The sequence below is a fragment of the Durio zibethinus genome, chromosome 12 (genome assembly GCF_047325235.1).
Source record: "Durio zibethinus cultivar Kanyao isolate XHJ-2024 chromosome 12, ASM4732523v1, whole genome shotgun sequence".
In the NCBI taxonomy this organism is placed as follows: Eukaryota; Viridiplantae; Streptophyta; class Magnoliopsida; order Malvales; family Malvaceae; genus Durio; species Durio zibethinus.
In genome coordinates this window covers 4600786-4624178 of record NC_143173.1, presented here as the reverse complement: position 1 = coordinate 4624178, position 23393 = coordinate 4600786, and the positions used below count along the sequence as shown (strand labels likewise).

At 31.6% G+C, this 23393-nt stretch overlaps 1 protein-coding gene across 2 annotated transcripts; it reads right to left on the bottom strand.

Annotated features, from left to right (window-relative positions):
- Positions 1 to 383: 383 nt before the first annotated feature.
- Positions 384 to 23078, bottom strand: LOC111296360 (protein LUTEIN DEFICIENT 5, chloroplastic-like). Of its 2 annotated transcripts, XM_022890623.2 has the most exons (17): positions 22760 to 23078; positions 22499 to 22664; positions 21924 to 22140; positions 21749 to 21820; positions 21544 to 21654; positions 20841 to 21032; positions 20560 to 20721; positions 19720 to 19815; positions 19540 to 19641; positions 18645 to 18677; positions 18451 to 18531; positions 18274 to 18356; positions 17538 to 17669; positions 16716 to 16776; positions 16465 to 16530; positions 1637 to 1799; positions 384 to 700 (listed from the first exon to the last, which is right to left on the bottom strand). In XM_022890623.2, the coding sequence occupies exons 1-17, from the start codon at positions 22839 to 22841 to the stop codon at positions 663 to 665; spliced, it is 1857 nt and encodes a 618-aa protein (XP_022746358.2). In that variant the 5' UTR covers positions 22842 to 23078; the 3' UTR covers positions 384 to 662. The 2 variants fall into 2 exon arrangements, with proteins under 2 accessions (XP_022746358.2, XP_089625310.1); XM_089769184.1 differs by lacking the exon at positions 384 to 700 and having other exon boundaries at positions 1414 to 1799; positions 22760 to 23033.
- Positions 23079 to 23393: the final 315 nt, after the last annotated feature.

Here is a 23393-nt window from a genome sequence, read left to right as displayed (position 1 = left end):
TCATATCCGATCTGATCTGAAATTAATAAAATATTATTTTTTAAATATAAATAGTTAAAAATATTATTATATAAATATATATATAAATTAATTAATTAAAAAATTAATTAAAAAATAATTTTTTATATAATATCGGGTCGAGTCGGATTTACCTAAAACCCGAATCCGACCCGATCCCGATTATTTCATAACTTTACCCGATCCGACCCGACTCAAAATTCGAATTAAAAAAAAAAAAAAAAAACTGACCCCATAGGGTCAGGTCGGGTCGGAACCCGTCGAGGACAGGTCAGATTGCCGACCTTATATGTGAGTAATAAATATAAAAGAAAAGGAATGTGTTCCTCCTGTGACTCCAATTACTGCATAAGTAATACAAGGGCTTTAGCCAATCGACAGCCTTTGCTCAAACAATGAAATCAAAATACAAGATTCCACAAAAATAAAGGCACTAAAACTGTAAACGAACAGAACGTTACAAATGGGCGATTTAAGAGGGATATATAGAGTTCACAGTTGCTCTTACATAATATAAAACACTGTCGTAAAGAATTAAAATGTAATAGAGGATTTGCAAACAAAAGCTAACAAATTGCTAGCTCATGTTAAGGAAAAATAAAGCCAATATTAACCTTGAAAGCAACCTATGCATTCTTGATAGATCAAGGAAAGCATGAGCTCTCAGTAAAAACATCCCAACCTGCACATTTAACAAAATTCTTCAATGCATACCGATCAATTACGTTTAGTCTTCTTATTATGCATTTAGTCGAGATTAACTAGATTGGAAATGATCATTATTTCAATTTCACTACCCTGGCACAATTTATGCCATCACATGATAACTGCAATCATTTTGATGAATATCAACATATGTTCACCCAAAAAAAAAGTACTAGTACAAGCATATTGTCCTGTTGGACTTTGAATCCCTCATGTATATGGCAAGCTAGCAATACGTATTTCATTAATGACAAAGAATTTGTGCATTAATATTGAGATGTCAAGCATGTTGCTCATATGTAACATAGGAATTAGAATAAAAATGGATAACTCATTGCTTGTGCATGATTTTAGTGGAAGTGTAATGTTTGGGACTGAGACCATTAAAACTTGATAGAAAAGAAACTTGAATGATCTACCATCATCCATTCAAGTCAGAAGGCATTAGGCAAGGTAGCTGACATAAAATTATTAAACCAACTATTTTGTGGCTCTAGATAATGAATAATACTGTGGAGAAAACATTCAATTTACCATTGATGTCCTCTTGATCTCTAGAACCAGTTTACTTGCATGTACCTAATGTTCATCTTAAAACCTTTTTTTTATTTAGTTCCTGTACAACCTCAAACCTATTTTGAAACCCAAATTCTCATCCGCATGGACTTTATTGCAAGAAGACAATACCTGTACTTGTAATTTGCAATTTGCACCAAAAATAAATAATAAGTTGCAAAGTAATCAATTATTCTGATTGCATTAAACAGGGAGCGAAGGGGAAGCTTACTAATCTTTAAGAACATTATTCCAATGTTTGCCCACCGATATTACTTCCCCTTGCTATAAATGTATTGTGTAATGAAGCTGAATGTAGCAAGCTATTCTACTTATGAATGAGCTTGAGAAACTTCACCTTTCTCACCAATTTGGATCTCTTCTACAGAAATTCTGGCAGATGTTTCCATCTTCAATCCCTGCATGCCTAGTTCAGGGATAATTGGTGGCTTCATTCTTCGTGTAACTGTCATCTTCAGCCCCTCCGTTGTGTGGATAGTTGCACCAGTAGTCATCTCAACCTACGTATGGATTTGATTGATTTTTAAGGTATATCTATTTTCCTTTTTCAATTACTATGATATTATGTGTCATCACAACTATGCTAAACTCATGTAGAAGCACATTCAAATAATTATGGAACTCTCAATGGAAAATCAATCACATCTTGGCTAGGTAGTGGTATTTCAACTTCAAAAAATTGCTTAGTTCTTTCTACTTAAATGCTTTGATTATATTCAGTTGTGTCCAGATGCAGGCACGCAATAGTTCTTATTCTATTCAGCCAATATTGATTATATTAAAATGTGAATGTCTCAATGTAGTATAAATGTCATCATCACTGGTAAATGTGCATGAATAATTAGAGTAATCAAAACGATTGATCTAGTCATTCAACTATTTAATGCAGGAGCAACAGAGTCAACATTTGAAGTTCACAGGAACAGAAAAGAGGAATTCTGCCAAAAGGACGTTAATTTATTCATGAAAGGCGTAGTTCAGATTTTTTTCAATTATGGAAGGGTATTTTAATCTTAGCATAAAATTGAAGGGTGCTTCTATTTGCACCCCATAAATGCTCTCCACGCATAGACCTAACAATTCGTGTATTCATGTCATGTAAAATACTAATTGTAAACACCTCAATTTATTTGGAGTTCTACTCAATCTAGTTTCTATTAATTAAAAAAATAAGTAATAAAAATGAAAAAAACGAAAAAACCCAGGCAGGTTGAGTTTGTGCAGGACTATGTGAGGAGTTAAAATTGGACTTTAAATCTGAAGCTAAAATTAAAAGGGAATTGAATTCTTTTCTAGTATAGGGTTCTTTTGATCAGAACCCTATAAATATAGACCCAAATCACACACAAATCACATAGATCAAAAACTCAAAGAGATAGATTACACAAAAAAGCAAAAAGCAATCAAGAAAATTTTTTGAAGATCTTTTGGTGTTCTAAAAAAAAAGTAGATTTTTTTTTCTTTTCTGAAAAAATCTGAAAAATTTTCAGATTCCGATGACTTTTGTCAATTTTCAATGAATTTTTCAATGCCGATTAAATTTTTTAACAAATTTTTCAGAATCCGTTTGAAGATTCCAGCGACGTTTAATTTTTCGACGAACTTTTGAAGAACCATCCCAGATTCTGACGTGATTTTTCAAAATCCAACAAAGATTCAACCAGAGTTCATCGAGGTTTAGAGAGAGACGAAGAGAAAAAGAAAATGAGAGAAAGGGAGAAAGAAAGATCTAAGGAAAAAAGAGGGTTTTCGATCTTTTATACCTTCTAAAAATGACACCGTTTTCACTGTAAGAAGCCTCTAGGATCTGCGCGTTTCCACTTGGACCAACCTAACCCGAGCGCAACCCGTTCTGTCAACCCGCATCCTAACCAAACCTTTCAGCCGAGCCGAGCTTTCGAGCCAAGTGGTCGAGCGCTTTCTGTGCCTAGAATCGAACCGTGCCAAGCCACTCCAACAGAACCGTTTCTTTTTTTTTTCTTTTTTTTTTCTTTTTTTTTATTATTTTTTATTTTATGTAGTTATTTATTTATGTGTTTGTTTATTTTTAGAAGTATTTTTACATGAGTAAATTTTAAAAAATAAAATAAAATATTTTTTTAGAATAAATATTAATTATCCAATGAGAAAATTTTTAAAAATTTCAAATAGTAAATTTCAATAAAATTCTTATATGAGAAATTTTTTTAAAATTTGTCTCAAATTGTGAAATAATTTAAATAAAATTTCAATAACAATAATTAATATTTATTTTCAAACAAAAAAAAAGAAAAATAATAAGTTAAAATAAAATTTTGATTGAAAATATTTGATAACTATCCAATGAAATGGTAAATTCTTGAAAAATCTCTAAATGAGAAATTTTTTTAAATTTGTCCTAAAATGTGAAAAATTTTAAATGAAATTTCACGAAAAATAATTATCATATTTTTTCTTTCTAAATAAAAAAATAAAAAAAAATTAAATTGGCTCAAATGGTGGAGAATTTAAAATTCTAAAAAAAAAATATTTATAATTTGACTTAAATTATGAAATAATTAGATATATTTTCAATAAACAAAAACTAAAAAAATAAAGCTAACAAAAAATAACTAAATCTTTTTTCGACGACAGAGCCTCTTCAAGAAAACAAATGAAATTCTTGAATACTCTTGAAGTGAGAAAATATTTTTAAAAATTTTATCAAATTGATAGAGAATCTTAAAAGTTATTTTCGATATTCAATATTAGAATTTAAAACTATTAAAGTTAAGACCTTAGGATAAATTTAAAATAAAATGATACCATCTTTTGGATGGGTATGTGAAGGTGCTATAACCTTCCCAATATGTGATCGAAATTCCGAACCCTATTTTAGTTAGTAAACCCGAACCTATTATTTTAGGGACTCTTAGTCAAGCTTAAGAGTTCCTTAAAAGGGTAGATTCATTAGGTAACCGATCACACCTAAATAAAAAAAATTGGTGGCCATAACATTTTGATTTTATCTTATCATTTGATCTAATGGTTTTGAGTTGTAATTATTTGTTTACTAACATTTTTCGTTTTTTGTCTCTTATTTGATTTATGTGAGGTTGACAATTATATGTTTCTTCAAACACACTATCATATGCATTTGCATTACATGAGCTCTATACCCAACTCCGTCCATCTTAAGAGAAAGTAAAATACCTACACTCTCATGAGATTATAATCTTCACAATGGCTAACGAAATACTCTCACTCAAATTGAATCTTTTTCATTTGTAGCCTGTGATGGGTGAAGATTAGAATGCCTTACTAGTCTGTGATGGAAAATGATGTAAGGAACAATTTGAAAATCTTTAGTGGTCAAAATCACCTAACCTTGCATATAATCTACACTTAAGAGACCAGCTTTAAGATAGAGCCATTCCTACCCGTTGATAAATGTAATCCGAAGTTAAGACACAAAAAAGAACAGTTTATGATCTAATCATTTTGCTTGTTTAACTTTGTGCATTTGCATTATCATGTCATGCATCATTTTCATTGTCATATTTAACATTATGCATCTGCATCATTGTCATATTAGATTTCATCCATGAAAATGCATATTCCATTTATGCATCAATATTCCAAACATAAAGCATAGCATTTCTAATAATATATAATTGTGGTACTCAAGGTTCAAAGATAACTCCACCAAGCAAAAACCCTACATACTCAACTCACCAATACAATACAAAAGCTCAAGCCAGACAAATAGAATAAAAAATTTTCAATCATTTCGAAAGGATAGAAAAAGCTCAAGAGAAACTTGAAGAGGAGTTGAATAAGATTCTGGATGCTTTGAGCAAGTTAAATAAAGGGAAAGGGATAAAGAAAAATACTAGCTAGTAGGACCATCCATCACAAGAGGTGATTGATCTTTTGTATCCTCCTGGTTTTAGTCCGCAGCAAGCCCAGTCCACTTAAGTTGCACCACCACAACAATTCACATACCCTATAAGGTATACATACCCTGGAACACCATTAACTTCAAATCTAGGGCATTACCATAGCTATGTGAATCATGTCTTTACTGAAAAGATAATGGAACCAATCCAGGCTCCTGATTTGGACGATCTAAAAGAGAAAAAAAAATTAAAACCAAAAGGGGACAAGTCGTTGAGGGACTCAATAGCTGATAAAAAAATAAGTATATTAGAGGAAAGGTTGCGAGCAATAGAAAGTTAGTTTTTATGGTTCCGTAGATGCTGCTTAGTTTTTATAGTTCCGTAGATGCTGCTGGGCTCTGTTTAGTCTGAGATATTGTTATTTTTTCAAAGTTCAAGGTACCAGAGTTTGAGAAATATGATGATACTAAGTGTCTAAAGACTCATATTACCATGTATTGTCAAAAAGTGATTGCTCATACTCATGATGAGAAGCTATTAATGCATGTATTTTAAAACAGCCTTATTGGCTCTACTACTATGTAATATATCCAATTGGACAGGATCTACCTTCGTTTTTAAAGTGATACGACCCATGATTTCATTAGTTAATACCAACATATCATAGATTTAGCTCCTGATCGTTTGTCCTCGCAGAATATGAAGAAAAAAGTAACTGAATCATTCAAGGAATATGCTAGAAGTGGAAGGATATAGCTACTCAAGTGCAACCTCTTCTAACTGAGAAAGAGACCACAGTGTTATTTGTCAACTCTTTAAAATCTTTCTATTATGAAAAGAGGATAGAGAATGCAATCAAAAATTTTGTTGCTTTGAAAAACAACAGTTCAAAGGATATCAACCTTATCCACCACAAGGCTATTCTCCATACTACCCAGCAGTGAATAATGCTTCCCCTTACCCATATCAACCAATCCTACAACCATCATATCCTTCAACATACCAGCCCACTTTCAGACCTCAAACTGTCACATACAATCCTAATGCTCAACTTCCCCCAATACTTCAGACCCATCCTACTAGCCTAATACATGGTTCACGAGAACAATGAACTATTCACGAAAAACCCATATTTGACCCAATCCCTATGATATATATGGAGTTATGTCAAAAGCTTTACAACAACCACTTAATTGCTCATAGCCGATTAAAGCCATTTAAGCCACTTTACCCCTAGTGGTATGATCCTACAGCCCATTGTGACTATCACTATGAAATTATTGATCATTCTGCTAAGAATTACACTATTTTGAAACATAAAATGCAACGATTAATCAAGGATAGAATAATCAACTTTGATACAAAAGAGGTAACCACACCTAATATTAGTGGCAGTTTTTGCCTAACCACAATGTGAATGCTATAAGTGAAGATCGAAAATGTTATCTGAAAAAAAAAAGTGACAAAAATCAAGACACCTCTCAGTCAATTATTTGATACCTTATGAAAAGCTGACATGATACAACCAGTGAGTCCACACAGTTATCATGAAAAATATGTATCAAATAGCAACTGTAAATATCATAATGGGGCATCTAGCCACTCTATCGAAACCTACGAACAATTTCGTCAAAAGGTGCAAAAGCTCATAAATTCTTACGAAATAGAGCTTTATGAAGAGGGGGAGGTTTCAAAAAAAGCTAAAATGGCTATAATCGATAAACCATCAAAATTGTTTCCAAGACCGATAACAATTTATTATAGAGATAAGCCAAAGTCAAAAGTCAAAAAGTTCATCCCTAGGCCAATAACTTTTAAGCTCTTACTCCATTCCCTTACAAGGACAATAAAGCTATGCCATAAAAATATGGCTGTGATATAGTAGTCTAAGGATAAAAAGAGAATGCACCTAAGTCTGAAGCTACCAATATCACTGATGTAGGTGGCATTACCCAAAGTGAAAGATGCTATACTTCGAAAATGTTGAAAAAAGCTAGGAAAAAAAATGCTAAAGTAATGGAAAAACAAGATAATCCGAAAATGGTGCCCGAAGAAGAATGTCAAAAGTAGGTATAAAAAAAAAGGCGTATGAATTCTTAAAGCTAATAAAGCACAGTGAATACTCTGTGGTTAAACAATTGAATAAGATGCCAGCACGAAACTCATTGTTATTACCGTTATTAAATTTTGAATCGCATCAAAATGCTTTTTACTAGAAGTGTTAAACTAAGCATATGTGGTACACAATGTGTCTGTTAAATATGTGAACCACTTAGCTGAAAAACTAATAATGCCAAATTATATAGCATTCAGTAACGATGAAATTACTCCAAAAAAAAAAGGCAGCACCAAAGCTATACATATCACTATCAAGTGCAAGAGCCATACTATAGCTAAGGTCTTTATCGGTAATGGTTCTACTTTTAACATCATGCCTATGTCAACTTTGACAAGGTTACCTATTGATTACTCATACATGAAAAGTAGCCATATGGTCATTTGAGCTTTCGATGGGACCAAGTGTGAAGTTATGAAAGATATAAAGATGTCTTTGCAATTAGGCCATGCACATTTAATGTAAAATTTCAGGTGATGGATATCTCCCCATCTTATAACTGCTTATTGGAAAGACCATCGATTCACATGGTAGCTGTTGTTCCTTCTACCTTACATCAAAAGATCAAGTTTAATGTGAAAGGTCAATTGGTGGTAGTGTTTAAAGAAGAAGATATACTGGTGACTCAATCACTGAATACCCCATATGGTAAGGCTACTGAAAATGCACTAAAACGTTCTTATCGATCTTTTGAACTGGTTAATTTTATGGGTGAAAGATCTATAAGTCAACAATTTTCAAAGATAGTGATGAGTCAAATACTCAACAAGAATTGGTATCTGAAGTAGGACTAAAAAAAAATTTACAAAGGATAAAAGAACTCCCGATGATAATCGACAACAGTGAAAGGTTACGTTTAGGCTATCAAACAGATGAATGAGAGATAAAAAAAAAAAAAACAAATAGGAGAGAAAGAATGATAGTAAGATTAATGGTCATCTTGCACCCTATGATATCTTCAAGCCTGGAGGATTCATGTACTCAGATGCAAATGAAGATTTGGGTTGAGCATGGAGAAAACCTTCGCCAAGTTGTTTATCTATACGATCGAAGATGAAAATGGGTACAAGTAAGAAATATGGGTACGCCTTTGTCCGTCAAATTAAAAGCTAAACAATTAAAGCATCATCGAAATGCCTGCTATCCTTGAGACCAATTCAATGTAATTGTACATCCCAATAGCTTATGTTCAAAAGCATTTGAATGATCTTTTGTGTCTAGGCCATTTATCTATTATTATTTTAATAAAAATTAGGAAGGATACATTTTCATTCATTTCTTCTAATGCTTTCATTTTTTCATTTTCTAAACACATCTTATCAACATATCTTATTTCATTCAATTTCAGGTCCTTAAATGAATAGGAAGGTAATCATGATAATGATCAAGGGGTTAATTTTGAAAAATCGATTAACATTGATGAACTTGATAACAAAATAATTCTAAAGAGTATGTTATTCCTCTGGACCTAATGAGATTAATTGAGCAAAAAAATAAATCAATTGAGCCTCATTGGAGAAAACTAAATTGGTGAATTTAAAAGGTAAAGAGAATAAAAAATATGTTAGAATCGGCACTTCACTTTCATTAGAAGATAGGTAACGATTGAAAAATCTACTTTGAGAATTCATAGATGTGTTTGTTTGGTCTTATCAAGATATGCTTAGGTTTAGCACGAAAATCGTGAAACATAAATTGCCTTTGAAGCCAGAATGTAAACTAGTCCAACAGAAACTAAGATGAATGAAGCCTGAAATGTTGCTAAAGATTAAAGAAGAGGTGAAAAGCAATTCAATGCAGGTTTTTTGCAAGTAACCAAGTATCCGAAATGGGTAACCAACATAGTATCAATCTCTAAAAAAGATGAGAAGGCGCGAATGTGTGTAGATTATCATGATTTGAATAAGGTTAGCCCAAATGATAACTTTTCTTTGCCTCATATTGACACTCTGGTGGACAATACAACCAAAAATTCTATATTTTCTTTCATGGATGGGTTCTCAAGGTATAACCAGATAAAAATGATAAAATATGACATGAAAAAGATCACTTTTGTGACCATGTAGGGGACATTTTGCTACAAAATCATGCTTTTTAGTTTAAAAAACATTGGGACAACATATCAAAGAGCTATGGTGACACACGTTCATAACATGATGCATAAAGAGATTGAAATATATATGAATGATATGATCGTGAAATCTCGAAAAAAAAAAAGATCATGTCACCAACCTCAGAAAATTATTTGACAGGTTGAAAAAATTTCAACTCAAGTTGAACCCAGCTAAGTGCACCTTCAAGGCTAGGTTAGGGAAGCTACTAGGCTTCATGGTCAGTGAAAGAGAGATTGAGGTCGATCCAAACAAAATACAAGCCATTCAGAATTTGTCACCTTCAAGCACACTAAAAGAAGTTCGAAGTTTTCTCGATTTATTTCTCAGCTTACCTATAATTGTGATCCTATTTTTAAGTTTCTCTGCAAGAATAACCCTGGAGAATGGAATAAGGAATGACAAATGACTTTTGATAAAATTAAGCAATACTTGTCAAATCTTTCAATACTAATGCTGCATGTTCCAAGGAGACTTTTGATTTAATACCTGACAGTGTACAAGAATTCGATAAGATATGTGTTAACGCAATAAGATGAGTCTAACCGAAAGAGAGAGTTATTTACTACCTAAGTTAGAAATTCACAAAATATGAGTCCAAGTATTCTTCTTTAGAGAAAATGTTTTGTGCATTAACTTGAACTAGCAAAAGACTCAGACAGTACATGCTCTATCATACCACTTGACTTATAACAAAATTGGATCCAATCAAATACATCTTTGAAAAATCTTATTTATCTGAAAAAATTACTAGATAGCAAATAATACTCTTAGAGTATGATATCATATATGTAAGCCAGAAGGTAATAAAAAAAATGATATAACCGAGTTTCTCGCAGATCGTGCTACTGAAAATTAAGAGCTAATGAGATTGAAATTTTCTAATAAAGATTTGATGATTATTTCCCAATTGAAGAAAGAAGGGCATGAAGAAAAGTGTTGAAAAATATATTTTGATGGAGTTGCCAATGCCTTGAGATATGAAATTGGAGCAATTTTTATTTTTTTAAAAGAATGATACTATCCTATAACAACGAGGTTGAATTTTAATTGCACAAATAACATCGTTGAATATGAGGCTTATGTCATGGGTCTGCAAGCTACTATAGACAAAAATGTTAGAATATTAAAATTATTTCGAGACTCGGCTCTAGTTGTACATCAGTTGAAAAGAGATTGAGAGATGAGAGATTCAAAACTCATCCCATATCACAAGTATCCTAGAGTTGATCAAGCAGTTTAAAGATATTCAGTTTGATTATTTGCCTCGTGAGAAAAATCTAATTGCTGATGTCTTGGCTACTTTGGCAACAATGATTCGAATTAATGATAACATTGACATTCAACACATCAAGCTAGATGTTAAGGATATGCTAGTTCATTGCTTTAATATAAAAAAAAAAAGATGAGAAATCGTGGTATTATGATATTTTACAGTACATTAAAACTTAGTAATACAGAAATCAAGCAACTGAAAATAATAAGAGTCATCAGAAAATTAGCTATGACCTTTTTTCTAGATGAAAATGTCTTGTATAAAAAGAGCCATGATCAAGTGCTATTGAGATGCGTAAATGCAACTGAGGCGAATAAGATTATTAAGGAGATGCATGATGGAATATGTGGGGCACATGCAAATTGACATATAATGGCAAGACAAATCATGAGAGCATGGGCCTATTGGTTGACAATGAAGAGCGACTACATTGACGATGCTCGAAAATGTCATAAGTGCCAGATTTATGCTAATAAGATTCATGCTCCACCAACTGCTTTATATGTTTTGACACCACCTTGGCCATTTTTTATGTGCGGCATGGATGTTATTAGTCCTATTACCCCAAAGGCTTCTAATAGGCATAGGTTCATTTTCATGATGATAGATTATTTCATGAAATGGATAGAGGCAGCATCATTTGAAACTGTGACACAATCTATAGTCTACAAGTTAATAAAGAAAAAGATCATTTATAGATATGGACAGATAATGTCAAAAACCTAAATAGTGAAATGATACAAGAAATATATGCTCAGTATAAGATTAAGCATCATAATTCAGTGCCATGCCGTTCAAAAATGAATGGGGCAATTAAGATGACAAATAAGAATATAAAAAGAATTCTTGAAAAGATAAACAAGACCTATAAATAATGGCATTAGAAGTTGTCATTTGCACTGCATGTTTATCAGACATCAATGCGTACCTTTACTAGGGTAACCTTATTTTTTTAGTTTATGGGATAAAAGTTGTACTGCCAGTAAAAATAAAAATTTCATCCTTAAGGTTATAAAGAAAGTTAGGCTGAAAGATGCTAAATGGATTCGAGTGCACTATGAACAGTTGAATTTCATTAAAGAAAAGAGATTGACAACGCTATGTCATAGTCAGCTATATCAGAAAAAAATAAAGAAAGCTCATGATAAAAAGGTCACCCCTGTTGTTTCCGAAAAAGAGAATTGGTCTTGAAAAAATTCTCCTAAACCAGCATGATAATAGAGAAAAATGGATCTCGAATTGAAAAGGGCCATATATCATAAAACGAGCTTTCTCGAGTAAAGCATTGATATTAGCTGAAATAGATAGAGATGATCTACTTCATCCTATAAATTTTAATGCTGTGAAAAAGTACTATACTTAAAAAAAGAAAAAAAAAACAAATGAAAAAAGAAAGACTCAAATCGAAAACCCCAAAAGGGCGATTTGAATAAAGAGAGGGTTCATCTAAGTTAAAAACCTAAAGAAGCAGCTTAGATGATGAGGATACAACATCGAATTTGGGAATTCACCAGCATAGAAGCTAGCATGTTCTAATTCGCTCCAAGTTAAGGGCATCAGATGGTTGAGTTTTTCAAAAAAATTCAAGATATGTTATCCTGATTTTTTTATTGTTTATTTTAAGCGTTGTTAACCTATACTCACTTTTGTAACTCTCTTTTCTTTTCATATTGTTCAACAGCCAAAGTTATGCTACCATTTTTTTTAATAAAAGATATTTCACTTCATTCTTTGTGTTTTTCTTTTGTTGATTATTTTCAAACCATTCCAATTCTTTTCTCTTTACTACCTTGCAATGCGAGAAATATGTGATTGCATTTTTACTTTTTGAAATTAAAATAATGATTGATAAATAAATAATAGCATGAAAGATTTTTACATTACCTTAGAAAAGTTAAAGAGTGATAAAAGCAAGTATGAAATGTTCAATTCTTAATAAGGACATTGAATTTGAAAAAAGATTTCTTTAAAAAGAGAATATGGGAGTTAAATGAGAGGAATGATTAAGAATTACATCAATTTGGTCTTAGTACCTGAAGATTGAAGGGTTTAAGGCCTAAGAAGAGAGCTTGAGAAACTTGAGTACCACAATTGAAGCAAAATTAATCAACATTAGCATAGCATGCATTTCATTTTTGAATGTTTAGTGCATAGCATGCATTGTATGTGAAAACATCTAGTGCATGAATTAGGGATATTTCAAGATCCCCATGGAGAGAATAAATATAAAGACTTTCAAGTGAAAGATTTCCATATTCTCATTTGAAAAAAATAATACTTTTGAAGTAAGATTCTAATTCTTGAAAAAAAATATTTCTTAGTATTATGAACGATTTGTAAGGCTTTCAAGCATAATCTCCTAAAATTTCTTCAGACATGATTTATGACTCTTTTGGACATGATTATCGAGAAGCTTTATTTATTTTTCAAAGTCATTGAGCCTTTATTTAGAGAAGCCTTATTTATTTTGCAAAGTTGTTGAGCCTTTGCATGGAGGGGCTTTATTTATTTTTCAAAGTCATTGAGCCTCTGCTTAGAAGAGCCTTATTTATTTTTCAAAGTCGTTGAACCTCAGTTTAGAGAAACTTTATTTATTTTTCAAAGTTGTTGAGCCTTTATTTAGAGAAGCCTTATTTATTTTTCAAAGTCGTTGAGCCTCTGTTTAGACGAATTTTATTTATTCTTTAAAGTCGTTGAGCCTCTGTTTAGATTAATTTTTATGAAGTCTAAGTATGTTTATAAAAAAAAAAAAAAAAAACATAACAAAAACAAAACAAAAAAATGTGTTAATTCCCATTAGGTTGTCTACGTCTTTACATAATTTTTATTTCACAAAAAATGTGCAAAGAGGGACAACTGTAAATACCTCAATCTGTATGGGATTATTCTCAATCTGGTTTTTATTAATTAAAAAAATAAATAATAAAAATGAAAAAACTCTGGCAAGTTGAATTTGTGCGGGACTATAGGTGATGAGTTAAAATTGGACTTAAAATCTAAAGTTAAAATTAAAAGGGGATTAAATTCTTTTTTAATGTAGGGTTCTTTTGATCAAAACCTTATAAATACAAACCCAAATCACACAGATCAAAAAATTAGTGAGACAAATCACATAGAACAGTAGAAAGCAGTCAAGAAAATTTTTTGAAGATTTTTTAAGGTTCTAAAAAAAGAAGTTTTTTTTTTTTTGAAAAAATCTAAAAAATTCTCAGATTCCAACGACTTTTTTTAATTTTTGGTGAGTTTTTTTGCGTCAATTGAATTTTTCGACGCATTTTCTAAAATCCGATTGAAGATTCTAACGATGTTTGAATTTTTCGACAAACATCCGATGAATCAACCCAGATTCCAATAAAATTTTTCAGAATCTGACAAAGATTCAATAGGAGTTCATCGGGGTTTAGATAGAGAGAGAGAGAAAAAAAAGAAAAGAAAGAAGGAGAAAGAGAGATTTGAGGAAAAAAAAAATTTTGCCTTTTATACCCTCTAAAAATGACGTCGTTTCATCGTAAGAAGCCCCCAAGATCTACCCATTTTCATTCAAGCCAACCCGACCCAAGCACAATCTATTGCGCCAACCCGCATCCTAACCAAACCCTACAACCGAGCCGAGTCGTCGAGCTACTTTCTGTGCCTAGAGCCGAACCACACCAAGCCACTTTAGTTATGCCGTTTCTTTTTTTTGTATTTTTTTGTTTTATTTAGTTATTTATTTATGTGTTTGTTTATTTTTAGAGGTAGTTTTACATGATTAAATTTAAAAAATAAAATAAAATAAAATATTTTTAAGAATAAATACAAATTATCCAATGATGAAATTTTAAAAAATTTCAAACAGTAAATTTTTATAAAATTCTTAGAAAAAAAATTTTTTCTAAATTTGACCTAATAATCAAAATAAAATTTTAATAACAATAATTAATATTTATTTTCAAACAAAAAAAAAGAGAAAGAATAATAATAAGTTAAAATAAAATTTTGGTTGAAAATATTTAATAATTACCCAATAATGAGATTCTTAAAAATTTCAAATGATAAATTTCTAAGAAATCTCTAAGTGATAAGTTTTTTTAAATTTGTCCCAAATAATAGAAGAATTTAAATGAAATTTCAAAAAAAATAATTATCATATTATTTTCTTTCCAAAAAAAAACCAAAAAAATAAAAAATTTTCTATATAAGCCCAAATGATGGAGAATTTAAAAATTCAAAAGAGAAAAAATTTCTAATTTAGCCCAAATTGTAAAATAATTAAATATATTTTTAATAAACAAAAACCAAAAAAATAAAACTAACAAAAAATAATTAAATCTTTTTCTGACAACAAAAGCTCTTCAAGAAAAGAAATGAAATTATTAAATACTCTTGAGGTGAAAATACTTTTAAAAATTTTATCAGATTGATGAAAAAACTTAAAAGTTATTTTCAATATTCAATATTAAGATTTAAAACTATAAGAGTCAAGACCTCAGGATAAATTTAAAATAAAACGATATCATCCTTTATATGGGCATATGGGGATGCTATAATTTTTTCATGTGCAATCAAACTCTCAAACCATATTTTGCTTAGTAAACCCGAACCTATTCTTTTAAGGACCCTTAATCAAATTTAAAAATTCTTTAAAATGATAAATTCATTAGATGATCAATCACACCTAGATAAAAAAAATTGATGGCAACTCCATTTGTTAAGTCTAACTATAGATTTTTGAATCTATATGTTATGACACTAATAATTCGTGTATTCGTATTATGTTTTACATGAAAATTGCTTGTTATAATTGTGCCAACACGAAATATTTTTTTTTTTTTGTTTTATTAAATCCATATATGATTTTTCACTAAAATGTTAACTCATGTCATCTTCATGCTTTTTTTTTTGTATCATTTTCGTGCCATATCATCGTGTATATTTTAAATTGCCAAGACCCTTTCTTTTTTTTGTTCAAAATTATCTTTAAATAAAATTACTTAATTATCCTTTTTTATCCCAATTTTAAAAGTCTCTGAATATGAGTGTTGAGTAAAATTTTATAACTTATTGTATACGTATATCTAATAAGTTATTTAACCAATCTTAAAAAAAAAAAAAAAAAAAAAAAAAAAAAAAAAAAAACCATAACTAGCATTTGCTAAAGAGTTACAATTAGGGTTTAAGGTTTAAAGTTTCAAACAAAATCAATCTCATCAATATCATCTCAATCTAACAAAGGAATTTTTATTTAATTTTTTGGGATTCCAACAAAACCCAAAAATTTAATTGAGAAAAAAAATCTCATATCATGAAGAATTCCCACAATCTGCAGGAGGGAAACAGCCAATGCTCCTAATGAGATTCCTAAGCCACCTAAATAATGTTCCTAATGAGAGTTCAAAAACTTTCAAAAGCTTCCGGATATGCAAATACGAAAACTTTTAAAAGCTTCTGGATTTGCAAATTTGGACACTTTTAAAAAGTGAAAAGAGCTTAAAGGTAGTTTAAGAAAGGGTAATTAAGTAATTTCAGTAAAAATAATTTTGAAAAAAAAAATGGTCGTGTGGAGAGCATTTGTAGGGTGTAGGGTTGCAAATAGAAGCTCTCAAAATTGAATTTCTTTTGTATGGGGTGAAGCTAGGGGTTTCAAAAATACTAAGTTCGAGAGCCGGCTACATTTCTGTCATGTGACCATTGCCACTTGTTTCTGCTGTTGCTTTAGCAAAAGCATCGTCTAATACCCTCTAGCTTGTTTCTTTTTTCTAGCTGCATTTAAAAATTGCACAAACATTGTTGCAATGAACAAAAATCACAAGGTAGTTTACTTACTGGTGGAGCTCTAGGCGCCATTTGAAAGTTAAATCGTCGAACAAGCATTGCAACTGCTACAACAGTCTGTAGATCAAAATAACTCTACTTCAGATTCCATAACACCAATCACTAGTGGCTCAAGGAACAGAATTTGTCAGCCCAGATGTTTCAACTAGAACAAATACACATGCAACCCAATACACAAAATTAGCAACAAACAAGTTTTTGTACTGACTGAATTTTTCACACATATCTTTTGATAAAAATACCTCAAAAGATGCGAACATGTCTCCTACACATTTACGAGGTCCTCCACCAAAAGGCAAGTAACTGAGTGAGACGAGAGTTAATATCAGTGATTTGTAGTTGAAGGAAAAATATAAGAGTAACTGAAACAAGGGGCAAGTAACTGATTGAGACAACATATTAAAATGTACCTTAGCTTGACTAAATAGTGCAGTTATCTAAGCTAAATGGTGACCATATGATTAATAAGGAGAATAAAAATTAGGGTTGAAAACACTAAGGTAAAAGAGTGGGTTTTGTCACCTTTAAAGTTATTGATAAACCTGACAAATGCATCAGGCAAACACAACAGTTCCCTAAAAGCCTGAGGAAATAAAGGACCCAGAGCCAAAAAGCTCTTAATACCATGTTTTAATTAATGTGCCAGTAGTTTCTGCTTTATTATTTTTTTTGGGATACACAGTTAAACCTTGCCTCTTTTCTAACAGAAAGTGTGACTTCTGGATATTTAGACTTCCTTTTGATTTACAGGCAACTTAGCCTTTAGTAATTCAAATGCGCACGTGTTACACATTTGAACATACACATGCATATCCTAATTGTAAGAATTTTGATAAAATAATTAAATACTGTATTCAGATATTTCAGTTCTAGGATTCTGGAATCAGACCTCAAATACAGTGGTAACAAAACCAGCCACAGAATTTCCGGACACACTTTTCATTTTTCCAAACTACATCTTAAATTTTTAATTAACAATAATAAATAGAAATCAGAAGAAACTCATTGCCATCTCATCTACAAGCATAATTGACACAATAAGAAAAGTTATAGTTATTTATTACCAGAAATTTTGGTTTGTTTCATTAGGATTCGGTCCATTTAAAGGCCACCTTTCAGGGTTGAACTTCTCAGGATCTTGCCAGAGACTTGGACTACGGTGTAGATTCCAAATTGATATAAAAATATCTTCACCCCTAAAAGTAAAATATATGATAAAGTCAAGAGTTCAGAAAAAAAAAAAAAAAGGATCAGTAAAGTCAAACATATCATAGCAATTGCATGTAAAGCTCATGATAAAGCAACAATATACACATAAGAGATATCCATATAAGCAAAAAACCAGTTACCCCAGAGTTCCCCACCCCCACATGCTTTCTAGCAGAAACTCATACATAGAGACAAATATTTGTCACAGATGAAGCAAAAGGAAGTGCAAGTCCAGAATGAAAGCTTCTAAAATCAAATTATAAACAGCTCCTAATGATCAGAAAATGTTTTAAAATTTCAATATCATTTCGATAATCTTACAAAAAACTTATAGACATATAAGATAATATGCTTATTCATATGTCCAAATTTGTAAGGTAATCTGGTAATAATCAGGTAATAAACATTGCTAAATCCATTTAATCTATACCTACAAGTTTTATATTTATTGATTTGACCAAACAACCAAATCTTCTCCCACCATTAAGTTATCAAAAAAAAGACCAAGAAGTGATTTTTCGAAGATGGTTTTGAATGGTGTATACTAACTGGCCAATAGGTTGATAATGATATTGATTTTAGGGGTTTGACCTTTTTATCGGGTACTTTCCAAGCACATCATCCTCAAGAGAACGACGAATTAAGACAGGTGGCTGTGGATAGAGCCTCAAAGACTGCATAAAGGTTAGAAAGAATCATCTCTATATGAGATTCATTAATGCAAAATATTTGATGAACAATGAAAGGGAATAGAACAAATTCTCTTACTTCATTAATAACCCGGGTTGTATACTTGAGTTTCTTCATGTCGTCTACTGTTGGAAATCGATCTCCTAGAACAGAATCAACCTAGAAGTTTGATGCAATAATAAATAAGAAAAAGAGATTGTAAGATTTATATAGAATTGAAAGCTTAGACTAGCCTTTTTTCTACCAGTATTGCACAAAAATTTTAAATATACCTCGTCCTGGAGCTTGGATACAACACTAGGTTCCTGCAACCATCAGGAAGAAAGAACAAATGAGAACTTGAAATGAGTTGCCATTCAACCATGATATTTGTTTAAAGTCTGTGAGAACAATGACTAATATGAGATCCTTCTTCCTCGAAACAAACATCAATTTGCCACACTCCAAAAGCAATCCAGTAGGCATAACTCAAAACCCTACTATTTGTCGCTAAATAAAGCAATCTTGGCATAGGATGGGTGGTATATTATTTATTCTAGCTGTACAACCAATCACAAGTATAAGGGATACCATAACATCAACCTAAACAAAACCCTAGGGTACTGCATGACCAGTTCTTCTACACATTAACAGCAAGGAGAAAAGCATGAGGAAACAAACATGCAGTACCATATAGAAGATTGTCATATGTTTTTCCTGCCTATTGGAGTAAGTCTTGAATTTAGTTTCTTCAGACCCAATGAAAAAATGGCACATGCCTTGTCACTAGTTTAGCAGAAGCAAAACAATTATTGTATTTGTGTTACTCTAATGAACTGCAAATAATTAGAGTGCTTTGGTATGATTAGTTTATTAGAACAAGGTTCCGAAAGACTATAGGTTATACAGAATCTGTGTGCCATCTCTCCAGTGAATGTTGATTAGTATAGATCAAACCGAGCAAATCCTTATGTCTTTGTGTTTTGCAATTCTTGCTGCATTAATTCTTTGCCACAGAAATCTACATTTTACCTATATATATTAAGTTGTTACAGGAAGTATTTAATGATAAAAGCACATAAATTAGTACCAAAAGTATTTTATATGTGCAGACCACAAACAAGAACTAAAACATCAGAAGAAAGGGGAATTAACTACTTTTTCTAGAAGAACTAATCTTTGAATTACCTTTGATAAAAGATAGAAGGTCCATGTCAAAACAGCAGCTGATGTTTCATGTCCAGCAATAAGCATTGTCATTAAATCATCACGGAGTTGCTTACTAGAAACCTGCAAAAAGATTCAAGGAAATCTTAGATCTCATACATGAGCTGCTAATTCACACATTTGATAACTATAAATACATACATCATCTCCCGATGCCAGTAGGAAGTGGAGAATACTAGGATCCTGTTCATTCATGTACTCGTCATGAAATTGTAGCTCTTCTTCTTCTACCATCCTCTTCAAAATTGCAGATTTTAAATTTAAAGAACAAAAGAAAACGTTCAATCAAGTCAGTGAAAAGATTAATAACCGTGTAATACACATACTAATATGTAAAAATCCAGCAACTAAACAATTATATTAAACCGCAAATGAAACTTTTAATCTTACACAGATATATTACAAAGGAGCAGAGTACCGATACCAAATTAAGAAAATATCCAGATCCCAGTATAGATGACAACTGTGAATGAGTTTCAGATAAATTTGTAGCAAATTTCACTTAGTTTAACCAATACAAAAGCAGCATATTTGTAGAATTAATAATAAATACAATTCTTTCAAATTCAAAGATTATGACGCTGCTCTGCCCCATTGAAAGGAAAGAAAAGCTGGGGACCTATATAGTGAATATCATCAGCATAGGGCTTCTACTGATTTGGCGTCATGCTTGCTACTCTAGCATAAAACCAAGCCCGCTAATTATTCAAATGGGCTTGTTTACTATCAACATACAACCTATGCATCTCCAATAAAATGCCAAGAATGATCTATTAAGGTCTGACATTCCCTATCTATATGTGAGGATATTTCCAGTGCTTGATATTGCTGCAAAAAATTATGCATGCACCATATGTGGTGTGTGATACATCAAAATACATGTTCACACATTAACATATATCATTCAATATACACAGTGATTATAGAAGACATTAATGTAGAAAGCACAATATTATCTCACTACATAACTGATAAATTTACCTTGCAAGTCACAATCAGATCATCTAGTACATTATTAATCAATTTGAGGGCTTCTGCAACCTTCCTTTGTCGTGGTGAAATGTCTTTCCAAATAGGGATCTCCCAGATTGGAAGTGGGGAGACACTTCGATCTTCTGCTTCACGCAAAACGGTGTAAACAGCCTGTCCTAGCCAAAATACCAACAACTATTTCAGATGGTTTTAACAAAAATGTAAATGAAACTCAGTAGCGACAGCATACAAAAAGTGCCAGCCAAAATGAGAATAAGGAAGGAAAATACCTCAACTATGCCAGTGTCATTTGTTAATGAATCAAAATCATAATTAAATACTGCCTTGCCAATAATGTCCAATGTCAAATGAGAGAAAAGTGATTCCATTTCTACATCTTCCCCATCAGTTGCAGCATCATCTAATTTCCGGCACAGCCTATCAGTTGCTTGTCCAAATAGGTTAATCATAGCTGCTACATACTAAACATGAAAGAAAAAAAAAAAGCAATAACTTGATTCAGTTGAAAAAATTCTTGAAAAGGTACACCTCACATCTAATGATTTTGAATGATTTTCAACCATAGTTAACTAATATTCTTTTACTTTATCACTTTTTCTTGGAATAAATTTGCTGCTAGTAGTTCCACCCACCGCTATGTCATTTTACATGATTATCCAAAAATCCCTTAATAACCCTTATTTTCTGTTATGTAAGTCAAGACGCTTATATTCTTTTTCATTTCCCTTTTTAATCTGTGAATTATGACTCTAACTATTAAAAACTCGGAAATTTCCATACATAGTTCAAGCACATACTACAAAGGCACTAAGACTTGACACACATTCTCAGCAGAAAAATGGCATAGTATAAATTTTCTCACTTTACATGAATCAAAAGTCATAACAATGGGATAACATGCAATATACTTATATAAATAACAAAACAATTTTCTTTGTTAATAACATTGGATCCATAAATTAAAAACAACACCTTTTGATGTAGTGCTGGGACTATAGCACGTCTTCTAATGCGCCATATCTCACCATCAGCTGGGATGAGTCCCTTCCCCATTACAAATTCCAAAATTTCTGCCAATATGCCCTTCAGATTAAAGAGGACAAAAGATGAGACAAATGATAAAGCAATATTAGCCCATCCAATACACAGGAAAATAAAAAAGACAAATACGGTTTACCTTTGAATAAGACTTTGAGTTGTCCCTCAATATATGCTTAACAATGGAAGGATCAGAAACAATCAAAAACGACTGCAGCAATATCCCCAAATGATCAGCAGGAAATTCGCAATTATCATAGACAACAATATCTACTAGACAACGTTTAAGTTAAAAAGAAAAAGGACCCACAAACCTTTGGTCCAAAGGTCAGCCTGAAAATCCCACCATAAGTGAGATAAAGCTCATATAAAGGGAGGAAGAAGGCCTCACTCCGGATTGCCTTTATCGCTCCTTTCGCCTCTGGAATCTTAGGAAAATCTTCAACATCATCAACCCATTTAAATAAGATTTCAAGAACCTCACCAGGAACACCAAGTTTCGACAAACCGTTCCTCAGTAGAGAGGGAAAACTTGTTCCCATAAACAGAAAGACATAAGAACAAGCAAATTGTTTGAAATTATGAAATAAAAAATACAAAATCAGAAACAGAAAATAAACTAAAAAGAATATATAGCATTCATCAACATAAATATAATTAAGCCGATCCACATGAGATGGAAGATAACAAAAGAATTTAAGAACACCGAGATGATTCTTACCACAATTAATTGAAATTTAAGAGAATAAAGAAAAATGACAAGATCCTTTTTTGTTTGATGAAAAATAAAAATACCCAAAAGTTTATTAACCATCACAATCACAATTAAAGGGTAAGAAAAAAACAAAAACAAAAGAAAAATGGCAACAAAAATGAAAAGACCAAATACCCAGATTTCTGGACAGTGAATTCTCCAGAAGCAATCCTGGCAGATAACTCGGCCCGGCGTTTTTCTTCAAGTAAACGTTCCACACCTTTAACACCATTGTCAACTGATTCAGGCTCTCTACCATTAGATGATGACCCACATTTCACTATTCCAAACTTAGATGTCCCTGAAAAGCACCATAAAACAAGCAAAAAGAAGCTTAAAAATAAATTTTAAAAAAGAAACAAATAACCAGGAAAAAATGCTAAAGTTTAAACATACCATAAGGTTTTAAAGGAAAAGCTGTGGATTTGGGTTTGGTTGAATGAAGCTGAAGAAGAGGGAAAGATGAAGTGGCAGCCATAATTTGCCAATGAAATTTGTTGTTTGTATTTTTGTCTTTTGGACGAGATAAATATATCGGTATATACAAGAAATGGAAGTGAAATGTGGCCTACCATCCAACTTTCCAGCTCTTTCTTATGTCTTAACCGCTGAAAAACAGGGAGCAGCAACTGGGGAATCCTTTAAACAGTGTACAGCAATGGATAACGTTGATACCGCTTCATCGAATCAACATTTTACACTCCACAAACCGTATATTCTATGACGGATAAGATTCTCGTCATTATTAAAGATTATTGGCTGATCTTTTAAAAATTAATCTAAGATTATAAATAATTCACATCATCCTTCTATTTAATTAATTAAAAGTCTGCGTTTCATTAAACTTATACCGATTTAACATTGTTTTACTAGAACTCTCTACCGTCTTCTTTCAAATGCACTTATTTTTTTCATTTCTTCAACATGCTTTATCTTTAATTTGCAAAATTTTATCATGCTTGGTGAGAGAGCATTTTAAATTTTCAAATTTTCAAAGTCTTTGACGAGAAAAGCCTTTTTAGTTTCAAAA